This window comes from Nicotiana tabacum, chromosome 18 (assembly GCF_000715075.1).
Source record: "Nicotiana tabacum cultivar K326 chromosome 18, ASM71507v2, whole genome shotgun sequence".
NCBI lineage: Eukaryota > Viridiplantae > Streptophyta > Magnoliopsida > Solanales > Solanaceae > Nicotiana > Nicotiana tabacum.
Genome location: NC_134097.1, coordinates 69,134,012 through 69,155,246, shown reverse-complemented (window position 1 = coordinate 69,155,246; position 21,235 = coordinate 69,134,012). Strand labels below are relative to the sequence as shown.

Below are 21,235 nucleotides of genomic sequence, written 5' to 3'. Positions count from 1 at the left end.
TTGTCCTTCTAGGTTTGTAATTTTAGCAATTCATGATGAAAGTGATGTGTTGTGAAATTTGCAAAGATGATAAAATTAGAGTGACTTCAATATGATTTCTTATATTTTCTTCTTTATTTGTATCGTCTCGGTTTTTACTTTGTTAAAGATACTATACATTCATAATTTTTTGGTTCAGGAAACTCTAACAGTCATTGCAAAAATAAAGCTTTTATGGGTATTGAGTGGAGATCAAATCTTCAACAAGAGTCTCATCTTTTCCGAGATGTCTTTCATTTAGTTTCTTTTATAATATGTTTATCCTAAATTCTATTATTTAATGTATTGAAGTTTACCTTTTGCAAAGATTTGTGAATGATTAGAGTTTAAAATTATGCAGTTTATGCGAGGAAAAAATGTTCAAGTTCCTCACATTGGAGGTATATTGTGCAATTTTCAAGTTTTCATGTGTAGAAAGGTAAACTGTAGTGACTATACTTTTTAGAAGTAATTTATGTGTCATTTCATATGGCTCATCAACTACATCAAATTCAAAAAGTTTATCTACTTAATAAACTTACGGAGGAAATTTTTTTTGTGATACTTACACCAAACAAAAGTCATATTGTCAGTGCATGAATTGATTGAATTATTCTTTTTGCAACAATTGATTAGCTTCCACTTTATGATTTCTTCATAGAGTTGGTTACCAAAATTTTTAACATTAAGCATGGATCAATTCAATTTTGTATTTCACCGAGGGTTTTCTCAAAAGAACTAGGATTTTAAATATGGCATTATTTAGATTATAGGTAATTCTAACTGGAAAAAATAATTGTCGATAAAATAAATAAGAAAAATGCACAAAGTAAGAGATAGAAATACTGACGATGTTATACTTTAATTTTAAAAATAAGATGAAGTAAATCAAAAAATATTATTGATTATCGATAAATGATCGTGGAAATTTATTGAAACAATACACTTTAATACGTTCAAATAAACCCGATCATAATTTAATATTCTTTTATACGATCCGCGCATCGCGCGAATACATATAGTAGTTAGATTTAAATTCATAATTTTAAAATTATAATAAATTCAATACTAATATAAAGGTTGAAATCATGAATTAGGCATGAAGGCTGGTCACTAAAAACTAAAACAAAGATGCTAAAAAAGTTGTATAACTTTTGCACAGCACCCGCATTATGTCAATAAAATTTGTGTGGAGTTGGGACACGAAAGCATATCCTCAATAGGTTACTTTACAAGCGAAAAGCTCAAGAAAGGAGAAATCAAGAAAGGAGAAAGCCTTTTCTGCTTTAAGAGTAGTAGTGTTAGTTTAAGATTAATATAGCCCGACATAATAACGACATTCTGAGGCCAGATATGAACAAAATCAACAGAACAGTGTGTGCTAAATGCAAAGTTGAGAAACAGTGAAGCCTTTCTTCAAAGGCAATTGCATTTTTGCATGACAACACTTTGTCTACACCTCCCACCACCACTAACTACTAAAGTCCTTCTCACTAATCTTAATTTACTCAGCTTGTTACTACTCAAAAAGCTGTGGGATCCAATAGCAATTTTACCTGAAAAGTTGATGTCATGCAGGTGCGGATTCAGGATTCAGGATTTGAGGCTTATGAGTTCCTACTGTAATTTCAAATTAATATGCAATAGTAATTGGGTTCATAGTTAGATATTTATTAATATTTAGTGAATTTCTTAATATAAATATATGGTCTACGCAAGAATCACTAGTTCCCGGAAACTTGTATTCAATGCTCTAGGTCCGCCCTTGATGTCATGTAGTTAAGTCCTTGGCACTCTTCATGACTCAATTGAACCTTCCCACTCCCACTCTTAAAGTAAAAAAAGCAGAAAATATTTGGTGATAACTCCAACTCTGATGGCCACATCATCGATCCAATTACATCTAAGGACGTTCTTCCCATGCAGTGACACTATATAAATGAACACTTTCTTCCTGGTCTGATCTCTCAATGCCAGTCTCCTTTTACTAGATTTTTTTTGTTTAACTGGACTCTCACACCCACAGAAAACAGCAAGGATCTGCACAATCTCCCGCGTCCTTTAGAACATAGAATCTGGAACTTTAAATTTTTAACCTCTTTTTTTCTCCTCTATTTAGCTTCATCTAACCATGAATAACCACAATGTCCAAGTTTGTTCTTACTGCTATAAAGCTGTAGTATTAACATGCCTTGTCATTGTAGTCTTCGCGCCTGGAATTTCAGGTGAATGCACTTGCAACATCAAAGTTGATCAACCGCGAAACACCAAAAACAGTAGTGTTTCCCTCAGATACAGACTCATATCAATAGTTTCAATACTGATTGCTGGTGCAATTGGGGTCAGTCTCCCACTTTTGGCAAGGAAAATTGAAGCTCTGAGGCCCGAAAATGATATTTTCTTCATGATCAAGGCCTTTGCTGCTGGTGTCATTCTAGCCACTGGCTTCATCCACCTATTGCCTGATGCATTTCAGACACTAACATCACCTTGCCTGCAAGGCATGAACCCTTGGGGGAAATTCCCTTTCACAGGTTTCTTTGCCATGGTCGCCTCTATTGGATGTTTGATGATTGATACATTTGCAACGAGTATTTACCAAAAGAGGCACTTTCACATAGCTAAGCAGGTCAATATTGCGGACGAAGAGGCAGCTAGAGATGACATACAGCACAGTCATAGTCATACCAGCCATGTCCATGGTCATGCACATGGGGCGACATATTCCATCGGATTTGATCAAGAATTGATTCTGTCTGAAAATATACGAAATCGCATCATATCACAAGTAAGCTCCATGAGATATGTACTGCCACAGAAGAGGTTAAACTAAGAACATGCATTTAACATTATGAACTAATGTGATTACCGCTGCTTAATCAGGTGTTGGAGCTAGGAATTCTGGTCCACTCCATAATAATTGGAGTTTCCTTAGGTGCTTCACAAAATACCCAAATGATAAAGCCTCTATTGGTTGCTCTGTCATTCCACCAATTCTTTGAAGGCATGGGGCTTGGAGGCTGTATTTCACAGGTACATGATCTCTAGAAGTATTTTAATTTGTATACTATATAAAGTTTTTGACAGAATCAAAGAATATTCCAATAACATAAAGCTGACGAAGAGCTTAGGTTGGCATAAAAATAAGTGACTCGAAAAGTTTTTAATTGTTGACGACACCTAATATATATTACAATACATCTCTCTTGGTTGCATTTTCCAGGCAAAATTCAAGTCTGTATCAACAGCAATCATGGCAGTTCTTTTTTCTCTCACAACGCCAGCAGGAATTGGGATTGGGATCGGAATATCGAGGGTGTATAATGCCCATAGCTCTATTTCTCTAATAGTCGAAGGGATTCTGAATTCTGCATCTTCAGGGATTTTAATCTACATGGCCCTCGTTGATATACTAGCATCAGATTTTATGAATCCAAAGATGCAGAACAATGTCAGACTTCTATGCGGGGCACACATTTCACTTCTTCTTGGAGCTGGGTGCATGTCTGTGATGGCTAAATGGGCATGAATAATATTTCAACAAAATGCTTATGTTGACATTCTTTTTTGTTTACAATCTGAAAGCAGGTCGGGTAGGAACTCAGTTGTATTAGTTTCATTAATATAGCTCACTATCATTTCTTGAATAAAGGGCTATCATCAATATATCTATTACGTATTTAAAGAGTACCAGGAAATTTTGATTAGTAGTTGTTAAAGATAGAACTAATAAAGTATAGCAAGCTGCTAGTAAGATATCAATAAGAAGTGACACATACCTAAAAGTTACACCAGTGAGCAGAGAACTTCAGCAGTATCGTGCTCCTGACTTGCAAATTATCCAATATCCACCACTCTAATCAGCAGTTCCAGCACTGACAGAATTAGTGCCCCCCCCCCCAACACCCCTCCCCCCCCCCCCCCAAAAAAAAAAAAAAAACAAAGGGTGGGGAAAGAAGGCAAAGAATTAAAAACAGTAAAAGTCTGGAACCAGAAATAAAGGCAAATGGGCAAGATAATCCATTAATTTAGGAATTGAATTAACTATGTCCCTCAAATATTACATAGAACATAAAATGTCCAAGTTTGTAAATTAAGAGAACTTCAGTCCACCAAACATATTTTGTTAACGTAACAGAATTTAGTCAATGTTTCTGCTAACCCCAACTGCAGACTACTTTGCTGACAGCTTCGCTGCTACAACTGGAACTGAACTCAGTCCCTATCTAAAAGGATGGTGCCAAGGATTATTTGGGAACTAAGGTAATCCAACCCTTAAACTTTAAAGACTATTTTGGCCATTTTATCCACTCAGTTGATCAGAAAATACCCAGTCCACCTTACTCAAGAGTTATAGGTTCATGAATAATTGCCTTCACAGTATCGGTCATCCCCATTGAACTGAAACCATCGTCCTTGATGTAAAAGTGATGCAGCACTTTGCTCATTTTCCAAAACAAATCCTTGCAAGCACGTGGAACTATGCTGCCCTCTCCTTGCCCCTCTCCTTGCAAAACCAAGTTCAGGAGTTCTCTCCTTTTGATTTCAATTGTACGGCTCAATTCTCCAATGGCTGCTTCCTCACTTACGCTGCCATTCCCATGAATGACGCTCAAGGCTACAGCATTTAGTTTTCCATCCTTAGACTCTCTCTGCAAAAATATTTTAAGAGATCAAATAACTTAGAAAATGACGAAGCAGCAAGGGAATGTCTGGTGCGGAATAATGAAGCATATATATACCTCAAAACTCCTGATGTCATTAAGAAGGCGACCGCAAGTGCTCATTAACTTGAATAGACTGTGGTATTCGGGGTGTTGCACAACATCATTTGGGAGCTTGGGCCCAACAAAATAAAGTGCCGGGAGGACAATTGGTCCTAAGGCAAATGATACATAACCATTGGCGATATATTCGTCCATAGTTGGCACAGACATATCTCTAGCCCATTCAGCTTCTCTTAACATAGCATTCAGTAGATTCGACCACTGCAAACATAATTTTAACTTACTCATAAAATAATCAAAAGATTAACTGCAAGAATTTTCAACTTGATTTTCCAAACACAATTTGAAATTAGATAAAAACACTGGTAAACAAAGGATATTGGCGAATCTTGTAATACTGAAAGGAACCAATTGCTCAATTGCTGAGGGATACTGTTTATGTGACAGAAAGAGCATCTTGAGTTCGACCTATATGGTAAACTATGGTGACACTAGAACATCTGTCAAAGAAACCTGGATGAAACATGGTTGAATGTAAATATGTGCCCAAAAGCAAGGCAGTTATGCCAAAGGTACATTAACCAAGTATCAAGACGGAGAAAGTTGTCGCACAGGACCAGCAAATTGGATAAAATGGGAAACTTGGATCCCTAATAAATGTGTCATAAAAAATTTCTCTTCTTAGCACGGGTAGGGCGTGAGTTGATATATAGACAAAGCATAACTAGCAGATTAAAGGTCCACTTCTTAGAGCTCACTGCTGAGAGGAAGTGGTTGACGTCATTATTTTATAAATGTAATAGGTGGATATTAATCTTGGAAAGTCATAAACTCAACCAGGTATAGTTGTAAACGGTAAGGGAAGCGAGAGTTTACTGAAGAAAGATAAAATACTACATTGAGTTCCGTAGTTTTAAACTTTGATGCTGCATCATCTATCAGTTTTTTTTCTTGGGTTAATTTATATTAACCTCCCTTCTACATTTACATACTTTAGGAGATCTCCCTCTTAAGTTTAAAAATGCAATAACCTCCCTCCTAGTGCAATTTTCATTGCAAAACTCCTCCTCTGTTAGTAAAGAGTTTGTCTGACCATTGGATTCGAATAACCAAACCAACTAACCTGATCTTAATCTATACACCTCATCTGATTAACTCATTTATCTTGAAAATTAGTTTCCTCACTGGGATCAATTCATCGTGTCAGATGCAATTGATTCATGAGTCATGACAGATTAGAAACATAAAGAACTTCCAATATTAAAAGATACACCTGAGAAAATAGAGTACTTATTTTAATAATAAGCATTGTGAAAATATATGAACATTAACGGTTTACTTTATGAAACATGCAGTGCTAAAGAATCTTTATCTCAATATTTACATTCTTCTAAAGATGACTGTATCTATATCATAACATTTGACCCAGTAACTATCATAGGGTCAACAATATTCTTCCTTGACTCAAGTGATTTTACTAATCCTTTGATCATTTTTAAGTTAAGAAATATGTTGTTGGTATAGTTTTTTCCGTACTTTCTAAATATATAATTTCTGTTTTCAAAAGATAAACAAACCAATGTCCGACCCCAGATTAAATCTTAACCAAGATAAATGACAGTGTAATTGACATTTTCTTTTTTTGTGTTTTACACTTTAATTTGGCATGACATGCCCTATGCCAGAAAAACAAAAACCTTGATTGGCATGCCATGCTGCAAACAGTTTAGAATATGTGGGAGAATTAAGCAATATGAATGTCATAGAGTGCAATATCTCTATTAGTTATAAAAAAGGTAAAGAGTCTTACAATATCAGTTATGTCTCTTGTCACACTACGTGTTTGCCACTTAAATGCCTCATCTCCAATCTCACAAATAGTGCTGTGAAGCGCTGAAAATATGATGCCCACTTTCTCCGAACAGCAGTCAGTGCTAATATCTACATCCCACCTGCCAAAAAGACCAAGGGGTTTGAATAAGACGACACTGCTGAAATCACCAAGGAATATTTATAACAATGAAAATATGACAGGAGACATGTACTTCTTAAACAACTGAATTAGGTTATTCAATTCTTCCATAGAACCTCCAACATCAAAGAAGTCATCAACCACGGTAGTAAGTACACCATTCTTGGCCCATGACATGCGGGCATCAGATAGTTCAGGATGAAAAATTGTGGCTGCAGCAGAAAAGTAGCAGTATGCAGACTTCTCTCTGGCAAACTTCAATTTGTCCAATCTGTTTCGTATTAACCACCTGTTACCACAAACACTCAAGTCTGCACATCAGGAAAAGTATAGCACAAAGAGAGCTCTTCACCATTTGATATCATAACTTCCTCAACAAGGTAGAGACCAACTCGTTGGCAAGTAATAAGGAAAACAGAACCAGGAAACCTATAAGACTAAAGGTTGCATATAAGTTAAAATCAACTTTCTTTTTGTTAATTTCAGAAGTTATCGAAAGGAAAGAAGTTAAATAAGGAAAAGAAAAAATATCTGGGAGATGTAATATGTGGTTTAAGCTTTTCCAGTTTGATTTAATAAATATACCATCTCTGATCTGACTATTGTAAAACAACTAGTGACAACTGACAACTGGTTCCATAGCGATGATCAAGGTTCAAAAAGATACGAACCTCTCAAGTTGTTTTAATTCTTTGCGATGAATAGATTGGCAAAAGTTGAAGTCTTCTACCGCCAGGGTTAAGAAATCTTTGTTGCCAAAATTTGATGAACTGTCCCAAAAAGGGGAAGAATTGAGTAATTGACAAAAGGGAGAACATATAACCAAAAAAGCACAAGATCAGTCCTTGAGAAAATTGACAGAAGTTACCAGTATGAAGTTTTTAGGACTCTTGTATTATCTATGTCATAGTGCTCTATATTTCTCCTGTTGGCTATCCGTTCTAACTTCGCATGAGAAGGAAACTTGAGAACATCATCCACCTAAAATAAGTAACAGTAGCTAGCTCAAAGAGACAATAACAATGAAATCTGAGCTGACCATAACACAACTTATGGCAAATACCTGTTCATGGATCTGTCTCATACGTATGCTTGGAGGATAAACCTCACTTGCCAGTCGCTGTCTAAGAAAATGTAAGGACGAGTTCAATTTCTTAGAAACAGGTTGATCAGTAGCAATAATCATTTCTAACGCTTGATACAAATCCAACGTAGTATATATGTCCTTCAAATGTCCACCACAGTGCTCCTGCTCCAGAAACTGAGCTACAGGATCTGTAATGTACGCCTAACTCGTCAAAACTATTTGAACAACAAAAAGTATTCTAAGAAAACAAGCTGATACGATTACAAGTCATTGAGGTACCAGAGGAGACATTGTATCCATATACGCGCAATATCCTGAATGACATGGCACAAGTGGAAGCATTTGTGAAGATTTCTTCCTCCCCCTGCAGCCAACATCTTTTTTTTTTTGTTGGCTAATGTCATTGACTTGTAGAAGTAATAACTTACGATGTGTAGGCTTGGAGAGAGTCAATCTAACAGAACTAATATTGTTGTACAAGCGCAAGAGTATCTGTGATTTTGAAGGTTACCGGTAAGTTTCATCCAGTACACTCTGAATTTCCTCAGCAAAATGGCGACAAATACCCAATTTATTGAGATTATCGACCATACAAAGGCGTCCATGTATATCTATTGGACAGATAGCTGGAACTGAAAGGTCGATAGGCATTAGATAAGTTGCTCAAGATGCCATAAAAACTTTCACGATATAAATAAATGTGCAAAAACTTACCGGCATTCCCAAACTTTTCCAATGCATGGCGAAGGTAATTGAGGCAACAAGAATCATAAAGGTGAACAAGAGAAGCAGCTGTAGCAGATGGTGAATTGAACAATGATCCATTCTTCCTTTGATATTTCATAACCATCTTCCAGTCTTGAAGTTCTCCCATTCCCTCTGACACATAAGCGAGGTAAGGATTAAGCTCCAATGAGCTGCTGTTGTACAATCTAACATGAAGAAGGAATCTTCAATGAAAATACAGACAAGCTGAGGTGAATATGAAATCAGAATGCTATAATGTTTTCTCCAAAAATTGCTTTTCTTTCTTGATGAACTTTGATTTTCTCATTGAAGCTTAGTAAGTTAGCTAGGAGAATCTACACGATGCCCATCTCTTTTGCAAGTTTTGAACAGGTCAATTATCCTCTCAAGATGCATTATATATTTTAAAACACTTAGCTAGCCCCAATCCGATAAAAGCGAAATTAAAATTATATAACTAGAGCCCACTTTTAAGTTCATTTAGAAAAGTAGATATAATGTTACAACATCTTAATGACTAAAATCTACCTTTTGAGCTCGATATCCCTTTTATGAAGCAGCTCATTAAACACGCTTGATTCTAAATGAAGCTTCAGAGGTAACTCTTTAGCATATTCAAGCATGCCAGTGAATATGACATCAAATCCAATCGGAGAATATTGGTCCTCGTCAGTTGCAGAAGAAAAATTTAACTCGATAAAACGTAACCCTGCAACATGCATTGCTTCAGTCTGATGAACATAAAGGAAAATTTCAGGTAAAGAACAATCTAATCCATACCCCTGCTGATTAATTCTTCACCGACACCCCATTTTTGGAGTGCAAGGACACATGCCAAAGTAGACGAAAGAACATCTTTAAGTAATGAGGGTCGGTGATGCGGAAGCGCCCATGATCCATCTTCCAGTTGATTCTGCAACACCCAGTCAAGGCACTCAGGGAAACATGGGACTTCAGCTGAATGTGGAGAAGGGACCATTGCCACCCACGCCGTGTCGTATGAAGAAACAGAAATTTCAACTTTATGGAACAGTTCCCTAATTCTTTCCTTGGTCGCTTCATTGCTCTGCATTCAGTTTTACAAGATTAATTATCTCAACTGATAGAGTGTGAGCGTGTGTTGATTAGTGGGAAACATACTTGAAGAGCAAAATCAGTTGATGGTGCTGTTTGGGTGGAATCAATTAGACAAGCTGCCAAAACAAAGAAATGAACGTTAAAGAAGACAATGAGAAAAGCGTGATACGTAATCACTTCCAACGCAACTGATATTATATACATGTCACTTTTCCTCGTTATATTTCAAACTAAGTGAATTTTGCGTAAAGGAAATTGGAGTAGTTGTAGGTAGTAGGAGTACTACTTACCAGAGGAATGGGACGGTAGGGTGAAACCCAGGCGACTAGCAGTGTTGAATTTGTTTGTGACAGTATTTGTTCCGTTAAGGGAATGAAACCTCCGAGGTTTAAGAACTACTATAAATCCAAAATAAAGTAGGCCTGAAATTTGATTAAAAGTGTAAAAGAAAAGAGAAGCGCGAAGAGAGCAAACCTGAAAGATAAGAAGAGGCGGAGGCGGAGGCGGAGGCGGAGGCGGGAGGAAGGCGATGGGTTTTATTAGTAGAAGAAAAAGTAGTAAAGCAGGTGGCAGTGGTAGCAGGCGAAAGAGGCATGATTATTGATTGCTGCTGGTGGAATAATGGAGGATGAGCATTTGTATTGGAAAAATGTGAGTGCTTATTGTTGCTGTCTGTGGTGGTGGGATCAATTATCACAAGATACGCTCCCCCAAGCAGACAAAGTAGAGGTGCGTGCGAGTTCATGACACCTGTTAGTATTTACTCAACACTATTTACTCCCTTTACTTAGTCCAAAGTTTACCCACCCTTTAAACAAATAATAAATAAAGATTAATTGATGTATATTTTTAATAGATTAGAGAAAATAATATAAATTGAGTAATTAATACTATGAGCATAACAAGAAAAAAAATTATCTTTTCTTAATATGCTAAAAGTGACAAGTAAAAGTGAAAATCTATGTTTAATGTTACGTATAAAAGGTAAGAAAATCTTTCAAATTTAAATATTCAAAAAATATCCATATTTCACTACTTAAATACTAAAGAAAACTAATACATTATTAATAAATTCATAACTAAATTTATAAAAACGTAAACTCTAAGGCACACATTTTAAAACTACTAGAAGATTAACAGCTTGTTTGGATGGTTGTTACGTATCGTTTCATAATGTATCGTATCGTATTGTATTGTATTGTACTGTATCGTTTGATGAATACAATATTTGGATGGATTATGTCATGCTGTCGTTTTATGATATCACACGCCAACAATATGAAGAATAAACTTGCAATATTCCAAAAAATATATTATGATACGGTATATAACAAGGTAGGGTAAATGATAAAATAAAATTATTTAATAATAATAAACGGTGAGATTGAGAGAAAAAGACAAGGTAACGACGCGACTACACCAAATCGGTCGTTACATAAAGTGACACAATTTCATCGCTACGTAACGACGGATTTAACGATACGATACAATAAAATTTAAGTAACAATCAAAACAATCATAGTATTTAAAGTAACAATACGATACAATATACTCCCTCCGTTCATTTTTACTTGACACGTTTTGACTTTTTATGCCCCTTAAGAAATAATAAATGAAGTACATAATTTACTATGATACACAAATTAATTGATGCATATTTTATTAGATTTGAGAAAATGATTTGAAATGAGTAATAAATATTGTGGATATAATAGGAAAAAAATTTGTCTTCTCTTAATATGCGTAAAATGATAAGGAAAAATAAAACTTTATTTTTAGTATACATGCCAAGTAAAAGTGAACAGATGGAGTAATAGGTAACAACCATCCAAACAAGCTGTTAATGAAGACTAGAACACAAAGGTTCAACTTTACTTAAGAGAAGTGCTTGAGCTTCATACATTTAACTCTTCAAGAATTTTTCTTAGCCTTAGAAATATGGATTCATTTTTACTGAAATCCAAAAAGGAGAATGAAATAGATAAAAAAAGAAGTTACAGTAATAAATAATTTATCCAAGCATAAATCTACGAAGTTTTTATTTAGTCATCTTTGGTTTACTATAATTTTTTCTCGTACAATTTGATGTATTTGCACAAATACATTAAATGCACTACTCAAATGCACCCACAACATTTTTTTCCCTTTTCCTTCCGGTGTAGCACTTAATTAGTAGGCATTTGAAAATTGAAGAACATATATTTCATTTGAAAAAATATTGTATTTTTATGAGAGAAAAATATTGTTTACTTAAAAAAGAAATAGTTTTACAAACTTGAAACTCATCTTCAAAATCTTTTAAAAATCATCTTCAAAAATTTTTAAAAATCATCTTCAAAAATTCAATCCAATAATGTATAACCAACAATATTTTTAAGATGAGTTCGAAAAAAAAGAAAATTTCTCAATCAAGTCCCAAGATGCTTGCTTCAGTAGATATTGCGAAAATTATTATGTAAGAAAGTATAGTCTTGGTTTAATTACTTGCAGATTTTACTTCTCATATTCGAAGGGACATAATTGTTGATTCTATATTATTTTATTTTGAACGTAAGGAAATTAACCAAATACAACTTCAAAAATTTTAAGGAATTGTAGATACCTCTAAAATTTTATCTTACTTGGGAAATTTCATGTTGAAAAACATATTCGTCAACGGGATCTTATGTTGCCACAAGCAGAGTTCTCTTACAATAAGTCAAACAACTGTTAAATATCTATTTGAGGTTATTTATGTCAAATTATCAATCAATCCTTTGAATCTTCTCCCTTTGCAAATCATTTGTGAGTTCAATTTGAAAGTACAAGAGGGGTGAATTATTTATTTTAAAAATTAGTTGCTACCAGTTGACTAGTTTTTTAGTTAGTCGGCTAGATATAACAACTTGATAACAGTAATGATAAAATTCAAGATGCAGATATTAATTGCAGGAATTAAAGACACCGGAATTTTTATAATGGTTCGGATTCAATGTGAATCATAGTCCAGTCCTCTTGGGTTGCAAGGGAGTTCTCTTTCAGTAAATGAGTTTCTCAAGTACACAATGATGGTATGATCTACACTGATAGCTCAGTTCCTATATCACTCATTTCTTTTGATATAATGTCTCACCAGTGTTGGTCTCTCTTTCTTCTCTAACTTGTAACACAACATGTATAGTAGAGCTATAATGTTTGTTTGTAGTAGAACAAAGAGAGGGTATTTGGTTCAATCAAAATATATGTGCTAAGGTACAAATACAAGTTTAAATACTTTGAGAAAGGCTTGAATTATGGAGAGATTTGCCAACCCAAGAAATTTGATCCTTGAAAAGAGATCGATTCTTTCCAAGAATAAGGTTATTCAGGAAAGGCTCTGTCTTGACGATAGGCTATAATGACTTCCCTTATGCATGATCATTGAATCTTGATCCTTCCAAATTTAGATACTTGATTGGTTTTCTTGCAAGATCTTCGATACTCTTGATTGATTTGATTCCTTCAGTTTAGCCTTAATTGCTCCCGTCAGTATCAATGATTCCTTCAATCTCGTCTGCCTTTCTTGATTTTCTCTGATTGATTCCGTCAATATTATATGTCATCCATGAGTTCCTTGATCTTTGATGATTGATTCCTTCAATCTTGAATGATATCTATGAGTTCCTATACAAAGAACAAATATATTAATTTCATCATTAAAATCAGATCTAACAATCTCCCCCTTTTTGATGATGACAAAATAATATATATGTATAAACATCAGTTGACTTCCCTATATTTTACTCCCCCTCAATAAGAGTAGTTGACTTTGTCTGGTGATAGTTGTTGACGCGCATGTAGTCGACTTCTTCTGCAAGTTCTATGACTCCCCCTCAAAAAGTTCCAAGCTGACTTACCCTTCAGTAAACTTATTCTTGTATGTACCTGTACAATACATATATTTTTTCTCCCCCTTTTTGACATCAAAAAAGAGGAAATAAAAAAACACAACATACGAAAGCAGGGTTTATAACAGGATGTGCTGGCAGAGTTATAGCAAGACAAAAGAAAAGAAAACAACAAAAAAAATTATCCACTGACTAAATTTTTCAGTCCAAAAACAGGACACAAAAAAAGTCTTAAACTTCCATATTAAAGATGCAGAAAATATGTAAGAGTATTGCAGATCGCCTCTTTCAGTCGATTAAAGGTGGCATTGGCTGAAACACTCATTCCATCAAGCCTGTCATGAACCTCCTTGAATGCCTTGATAGCTTTTTCCCTTACTCTGAGAACCGCAAACATCAGACCTTGTTTCTTTAGAGATAGAATGAATGGTACCAACAGTGGACTGAGTGGCAATGAAAAGATTTTTGATTGCAGATAGCTGATTGTCAATGGCACTAAGCTTTTCAGCAATGTCAGAGTCACTATGGCTAAGATGGGAAGCAGAAGATTTGGGTTTGGAGTCTGTTTGAGCATTCTTGACTTCTCCTTCTTGTTTCTTAACCAATGAGCATACCCTATACTTGCAAAAGCTCGAGAGTTATAAGATTTAGAGACAGAGGTAAAGGGATATGCAAATATGGGAATATTGTGAGCTTCCAGAATATGAGTGATGGCCATTCTATTGGGTAGACCGGTGGGATCATCTGCAATTTCAATCATAAAATTGATGACCCAGGAGGACACCTTGATTTTGAGTTTGGTCACAAGGTAGTAGACCAGAAAGGCGTATCTTTGAGAGAAGGTGGAGAAAGAGCCAGTATGAGGAAATGGAGTGGTTACAACAATGTGGGCCAGAACTCGAGTCTCGAAACTAACATCACTAGGACCTAACTGGTTTGGGAGAGATTCAGACGGACACTCAGCAATACGCCTTTTAGCTTGATCAAAAGAAACTTCAAAATCATTGTGCCAGGAATTTTTGGAAAGCATGGGGGAAACCAGAACACTTACACTGAAAGATCAAATCAAACATGGCACAATCAAGAACAATACGCTTTCCTAACACCAAAGATTCCAACTTATCAGACTTACTGGAACGAAGATTGGCGTAAAACATTCTCACTAGGGGTTCATAGACTTTAGGCGGAGGAACAAAAAAGAACTTGGACCACCCTTGATAAATGAAAAGATATTTCACCTTACAATTTAGGTCTTCCATGTCATCAAGGTTGACTACCCTCTCATGAGCAATAGGCTTGTCTTTTAGGGCGATGAAAAAGTCCGTATTTGGAGAATCCCAGAAATTTAGGTCTGACTCTTGGGAAATAGAAAGATCTATTTTTGATTTCTTTGGAGTGAAGGAAATAAGGGGTTCTTCCATAGGTCTTTTTCCCAAAGCTTTTTTTCTTAAGGGGTGAGAATGATCAGAAAAATCCGCCTGAGAAGAGGCAAACCCCTCAGAATGATCGGATCCTAGGTCTACCTGTTCAAGGGGCTGAGAAGGGGGTTTTGCTCTGGAGCAAGTGCTCTTCCTAGTAGAGGCAGAGGGATTTTTGGTGTGTTTGGCCATTGAAGAGAATTTTTGTGTGGCAAAGCTTCGGAGAAGGGTTTTTAGGCTATAGAGATGATGGAGATTGAAAAGAAGTTTCAGCATTAAAAGGAGGATTTCTGACGGTTGAGTACAGAAAAGGAAAAGGCGTTAGTTGCTCAAGGCTTCTTTTGTGATCAACCTCAAATACTGGGGGGCATCCCCCCGGAAGGCCACCTACTCGGAGAAGCCAAGATACACCAAACGGGGGCTCGATAGGAAAATAATGTACCGGGCTAAATGGTCGAACGAACCGTGTCCGTATAAAATAACCGGGCCCTTAACAGCAAAGACATGTATACTTGTACCAAGTACTCAAAGAATACTTCCCCAAAGCATTTTGCGTTTCAAGGAAGCTCGACATTTTTTTGCAAAAAACGGCCTCAGAGCCAAAAAACATCCCGAATACTCGGGGACTGACGTCAACAACTCGAAACAGTATGACCCCCAAGTCGAAGCTTCAAACTCGTAAGCCCTCAATGAGGCAACAACGAGATCACAAAACAACTCCAGAGCCAAAAACGTCCCGAACTCTCGGTGACTGGCGTCGAAAACTCAAGGCCACATAACCTCCGGGTTGGAAACTCCAAAATCGCAAGCTCTCAATGAGGAAATACCAAGTTCACAAGTAATGGCTACCGAGCCAAGAAACCCTTGATGACTCAAGGACTGCCGTCAATCACCATCTCCATCGACCTTTCAAAACCCAAGGCTGTAAGGCCACATACGGGCAACCTCGGTCTTGTAAGACCTATATAAGGCAACAACAATATCTGTAAGATCTCAAGAAATGCATGAACCATACTTATACCAAGTATCCAAAACTATAAGACCTCAAAGGCATGTAAAACTTGCAAGACCTTACTAAAGGCATAAACCGGATCTCAAAGTTTAGGCTATATATCGAACCTATAAGACCCCTAAAAAGGCATACCCTTGATATAGACGCCGAAACTACTTCACTCGAGACTTAAAGTCTCTGGCCAAACACAAATGACTCCGGTCACAAGGCTATACCAGCCAAACTAACACGACTTGGGGATGCCCGACCGTCGCTATAAATCACAGGCCTTCAATTACTTCGAATATACTTCAGAAAGAACCGGTTAAACAGGCTACCCTCGACATAGGCAAAAGAGCTTCGACCATATCATCTCCTAAACATTGGCTTCGAGATACTCAACCTCTGAGCCAAACCTCCCGAGTTGCTCGATCATCACCATATAACGACTCACAATCGAGGTTTTTATTAATTTGTAACATTATTTCAAAAAAATCCTTATCGAGGGAAAAACAAAGCCTACATAAAAGGTCGCATCGACCCAAGGCGTAAGAGCCACTGTCGCCAGCCCACATACATAAAAGGTCGCATCGACCCAAGGCATAAGAGCCATTGTCGCCATCCCAGATACAAAAGGTCGTACCGACCCAACGCGTAAGAGCCTAAGGGCCAGCTCTAAATTCAAAAACTTGAGGGTCGAATGAGCTTGAGTCGAAACCCAATTCAGAGACTGAACCCAAAATAGTTAACTAAATATGCCTAAGAGCAAAAGCGTAAGAGCCATTGTCGCCAACTTATACTAATATGTCGCATCGACCAAGCGCGTAAGAGCCAACGGGCCATCCTAACGAGCCCCAGGGGATACCACGAATCTAAGGATTCCTCTCAACTCAAAGACTAGTTCATCTGGCTAAAATCAAGGCAAAAAGAAATGCAGGATAAACAAAACCGTGAGGTTTCCTCTTTATACATACATGCGAAAAAATACGAGCTCCATTTACTACATACTTGGAAAGTACTATATACAGAAACAGAAAAAGAAATATACGTGCCCCTTGGGGACTATGGCCCGATGGCCCCATCCTCGCCATCCTCGCCATCGGACAGAAGGAATTTACCATCGTATTCTTCCGCCTTCACCTGCTTGATCTCTTTCGAGAGGTCGAAGCCCCTGGAATGAATTTCCTCGAGGGTTTCCCTCCGAGATTTACACCTCACGTACTCTTTATTATTGCTCTCACGATCAAGAGCCTTCCTCAGCTCAACTCTAGCATTAGCAGTGCCCTTCAAATATGCCACCACTTTTTGGTCAGCCTTAGTGCGGCTCATTACAGCCTCAGCCTGGGCATTCACAACCTCGGCCTTCGCCTTCAAGAGCTCAAACTCGAGCCTTGTGATCATATTTGCTCGGACAGAATCGTTCGCACGAGCATTCCGAATTTGCACCTCGAGGGCAGAAGCCTTAGCCAAAACACCCTCCCTGGCTGTAACTTGGGATCTACCTGAGCCTTCAACTCATTAAACTCACGTCTGACCCGACCAACTTCGCCCCAAAGTCGTTCCAGCTCCTCCGTTTTGCTCTCCAAGTGAAATATCAAAATATTAATCTCCGAAAATGAAAGGGGGAGCATACATCAACACAAAATTCAGGTTACCTGTCTTTCGAGGTAGCTTTCGCAGTTCCGACTTCGATCCGCCTTACGCCGCAGGTATACCAGCTCACCTTCCTTTCTCGTACAAAGGAGCCTAAGGGATTTCTCCCTATCCAAAGCTTTCCGCAGCCTGGCCTCATAGCGAAACAACTCAGATTTAAGCTTGTTAAAGGCCTGCAAAAGAAAATTCAATAAGAAAGGGAGGGCGTGAAAGCAAGGTAAGCCTATACTAGCTACCAAAGCTTACCATAAAGCCAAGCCGCTGAACCTCACCAAAGGCCGAGCCAATGTCCGATGACCTAGTGTCCCCCAAAGTGCCTTTGGTAAGAGAAGAGGAAGGTGCCGTATGACCCTTGTCCCTCGAAGTACCTTCAATGGGGACGGGAAATGTTCTTTAAAAAATAGAGGCCTCCGAAGCCGAAAGATCGGCCGACTCGCCTCTTTTGAACCTTAGAGAAGGACTCGCGCCGCCGTGAGCATCCTCACACCTCAAAAACTCTTTCCGTTTATTATCGATCCTCGACCCCGAGGTCAGCAATCTCTCCTCCTCCCCCGAGGGGCACGACCTCATCTCGGAAAAACCTCCAACACCTGCGGCGGCAGAGTTAGTGCGCTGAAAAGAAAGTACCTTACTGAGGAAACGAGCCACTGAACACCTACCGTGACGCTTTGCCTCCCATCTCCCCTTGGACAGGTCTCGCCACTTGCGCTTATCATAGGTCTAACAAGCTTCCAGCTTATGGGACCATTCAGCCAGATCAGAGACCTCGTTCGACAACTAAGGAATCGCTACAAAAAATGAAATAAAAGATGCCTTTATGGAACTCGCCTCCTGTTGATACCCAATTTTTCCCTATATGTATTCAATATGAAATATACCTTCAAAATAGCATATATAAGCATGTCCAAGGTTTTTATTATTTCTCATATAATTTTAAAGGTTTAAATTGATTTATTTTCTCTTTGTTTATCCATAAAATCCCCAATAATTATTTCCAAAATTATTTTTTTGATAATTCATCTATTAGATTTCTATATTTATGCCAAAATATGTCTAAGATAATTTTTACATATTTTTATAATTATATTTAGTATTTTAAAGCTAAATTGAACATAATTGCAATGTTAGCCCTTTTAGGATTTAATTATATTTTATATGCATAAAATTGGATCCTATATTTTTTAAATTGCTAATTATGTATTATAAATTATTTTAGTATTTTAAAATTATTTTTAGAAATTATCTACTATTTTCTATAAATTAAATAGGGAAAAACTGGTTATTTAACTTATAGCGAAAATTGGCTTTCAATTCTAGCCCAAACCCATAGACCCCTAACACAATTAAAAAACAACACCCGGACCCAAGCCCAAACCCAAACCATACCCGGCCCAGACCTGAGTTAATCCTGACCGTTGATCAATTTTGATCAACGGTTCGGATTCACTCTTACCATATTAAACCCTAAAGACTAACCCCCATCTCTCATTTCTCCCTCTCATTCTCTCTCAACCGGTCTCTTATCTCCCTCTCTCTATCTCTGGTTCTCTCTAGCACCTCCTCTTCTCCCATCCTCTCCGATGTACCTTATCCACCTTCTTCGGTCATCTCCTTGCTGGAATCCATGGTGTTCTCGCCACCTACCAGCCTTATGGATCTCTCTTGAATGTGTGTCATCGTTTTGAGGCCTTCAAGTGAACCAGAGGTGGTTCACTCGCCTCCCATGGTTTCTCATGCCATTTTCCGGCCATCCATGGCCGTTCGAGTAAGATCTAGGACTCTTCCGGCTAAAACCGGTAAAATTTTAAGGTTTTCTCACCTTCTCTGGGTTCTTCGAAACCCTAACTCTAAAGATTTTCTGATTTTCTTTTAGATCTGTATATATCATGGGCTTTTGGTGTTTTCCTCAAAGGTTTTTCCTGACTTTTTCAAAGCGACTTTTCGTCTTCAAGACTAGGGTTTCTTAACCCCTTTCTTTTTATGACTTCCCCTTTGATTTTTAGTACTATCATATGATTTTACTATGTTTGAATGGTTTATTTATGTTTTTCTTCTACATGATTCATCACGTTGAAAACACTAATTATTTTGGTTTTATCCGGGTTCTGGAACTATCTTTATTTATTTGATTCGATCGATTTCTTAATGATTAGACCATTTTCTTTGTTTATCTTGACCAATTCTAAGTTCTTACCGCTTTGAACTCAACTCTGTTAAAAGCCTTAATTTCTTAAAGATTTTCTTCATTTGTTACTGTGAGTCTTAAAGGTTTTCTTTACTTGTTTCTGCGTGTTGACCTGACCTTCTTTACCTGTTGCTATATGCTGGATTGGTTTCTTCACTCTGGTTCTATGTGTTAGCCATGACTACTTGACTTTGTTAAGTTTCTATTGATTACCATGCTTCGAGTGGGTTCTTTTTGGTCCTTAGCCTACTCGTGTCACTTCTGTATAATTGTGTTCATCTAGTTTGTTCATCTCTTGCTTTTTTTTTTGTCGATATGGCTGACCTTGCATGTCTAATACGCCTGTGCATTCTTCCCTATTTATATGTCGAAGTGCAGAATCATGACTCCCTCTTGATTGATCCTGATTTCCTTAAATTACAATTTGATTGCAAGGTTTTCTTATAAACCCCTAAAATTTTACTCGTTTGTTTAAGTTGATTGATTCCATTCCCTTATTTGCTGTGGTGCTTCATTCTTGCTGAATCCTTTCCTCAAATTAATATATTTTGTACTTAGACTCAATCATATGCTCTATACTTTTACTACCCCTTATTTGGTAAAAACCAATCTTTCTCAAATTGATTTTCTTTCCTTAATTATCCCTGTTGGTATCCGTTTAAGCTGTAATTCCTTGATTAAAGGGGAGTACTTGTATTAATTGGATTCTAATTGTGATTACTTCCATAATTGTACTAAACCTTTACTTGTTATCTTATTTTCTACCTATTTTTCAAAGCTATAAATACCCTAAGTCTTTCATTAACAAGACACCAGACTTGGCTTTCAAAAACCCCTCTCTTACTTAAAGAAAAATTCTGTGTTATTCTGCTACTATTGACCGGCTGCAGGCCAAGGATAATCATCTGTAAATCTTGGTTCCTTCATTTTGTTTACCTCTATCTTCACTGGTATGTCCTAGTTTAATTTAAAGCCTCAACAACAACATGTTTCTATTCCTGCTTTAGTTTCTTTTATTTCTGGTCTGCTTGTACTTGTGGTCTTGTTGTGAAGTTTGTATCTAAGCATGCTGATATGATTCCCCTACCTTTAAATTCATGTAATTCAAGTATGCATGGACGATTGTATTCTTTTACCCACTGTGCACTTGTCATTTTGTATATCCCAAATCCCCTACCCTTCTCTATGTGTTTCATGACTGGGTTGTGATTATACCAGTGTCCAACTATCCCTAAGCATGTCCCTACTAGTCCTAATACTCTTGCTGAGGTCAGGTGTCTGTAGTCAATATATATGTATCCCAAAATCCCCTTTTCCCCATGTGCGATTACTAAATTCATCCACTTGCTATGTGTGGTCTTACCCTGAAGTGTTTGAACTCTGTCTTACTAATACACCTTCTTTTAACCCTCTCTGTTACTGATTTCTTTCAAAATGGACCTGTGAGTTTTGTTTTTAAACAAACTCCTTTCAAACATGTGTCTTGCACTTTCA

At 37.1% G+C, this 21,235-nt stretch overlaps 2 protein-coding genes across 3 annotated transcripts; one reads left to right on the top strand and one right to left on the bottom strand.

Moving 5' to 3' along the window:
- Positions 1-1,894: 1,894 nt before the first annotated feature.
- On the top strand, positions 1,895-3,686 carry LOC107795753 (zinc transporter 1-like). The gene is made up of 3 exons (XM_016618435.2): positions 1,895-2,806; positions 2,902-3,051; positions 3,242-3,686. The coding sequence occupies exons 1-3, from the start codon at positions 2,150-2,152 to the stop codon at positions 3,545-3,547; spliced, it is 1,113 nt and encodes a 370-aa protein (XP_016473921.1). The 5' UTR covers positions 1,895-2,149; the 3' UTR covers positions 3,548-3,686.
- A 329-nt stretch (positions 3,687-4,015) lies between these two features.
- On the bottom strand, positions 4,016-10,319 carry LOC107795749 (ent-kaurene synthase TSP4, chloroplastic). 2 transcript variants are annotated; one of them, XM_016618431.2, is made up of 15 exons: positions 10,103-10,319; positions 9,919-10,026; positions 9,692-9,744; positions 9,332-9,617; positions 9,080-9,260; positions 8,519-8,736; positions 8,316-8,436; positions 8,084-8,181; positions 7,781-7,992; positions 7,586-7,698; positions 7,389-7,487; positions 6,791-7,006; positions 6,556-6,697; positions 4,761-5,006; positions 4,016-4,670 (listed from the first exon to the last, which is right to left on the bottom strand). In XM_016618431.2, exons 1-15 carry the CDS (start codon positions 10,221-10,223, stop codon positions 4,359-4,361), a joined length of 2,526 nt encoding a protein of 841 aa, XP_016473917.2. In that variant the 5' UTR covers positions 10,224-10,319; the 3' UTR covers positions 4,016-4,358. The 2 variants fall into 2 exon arrangements, with proteins under 2 accessions (XP_016473917.2, XP_016473918.2); XM_016618432.2 differs by having other exon boundaries at positions 9,919-10,023; positions 10,103-10,268.
- Between the last annotated feature and the right edge of the window lie 10,916 nt (positions 10,320-21,235).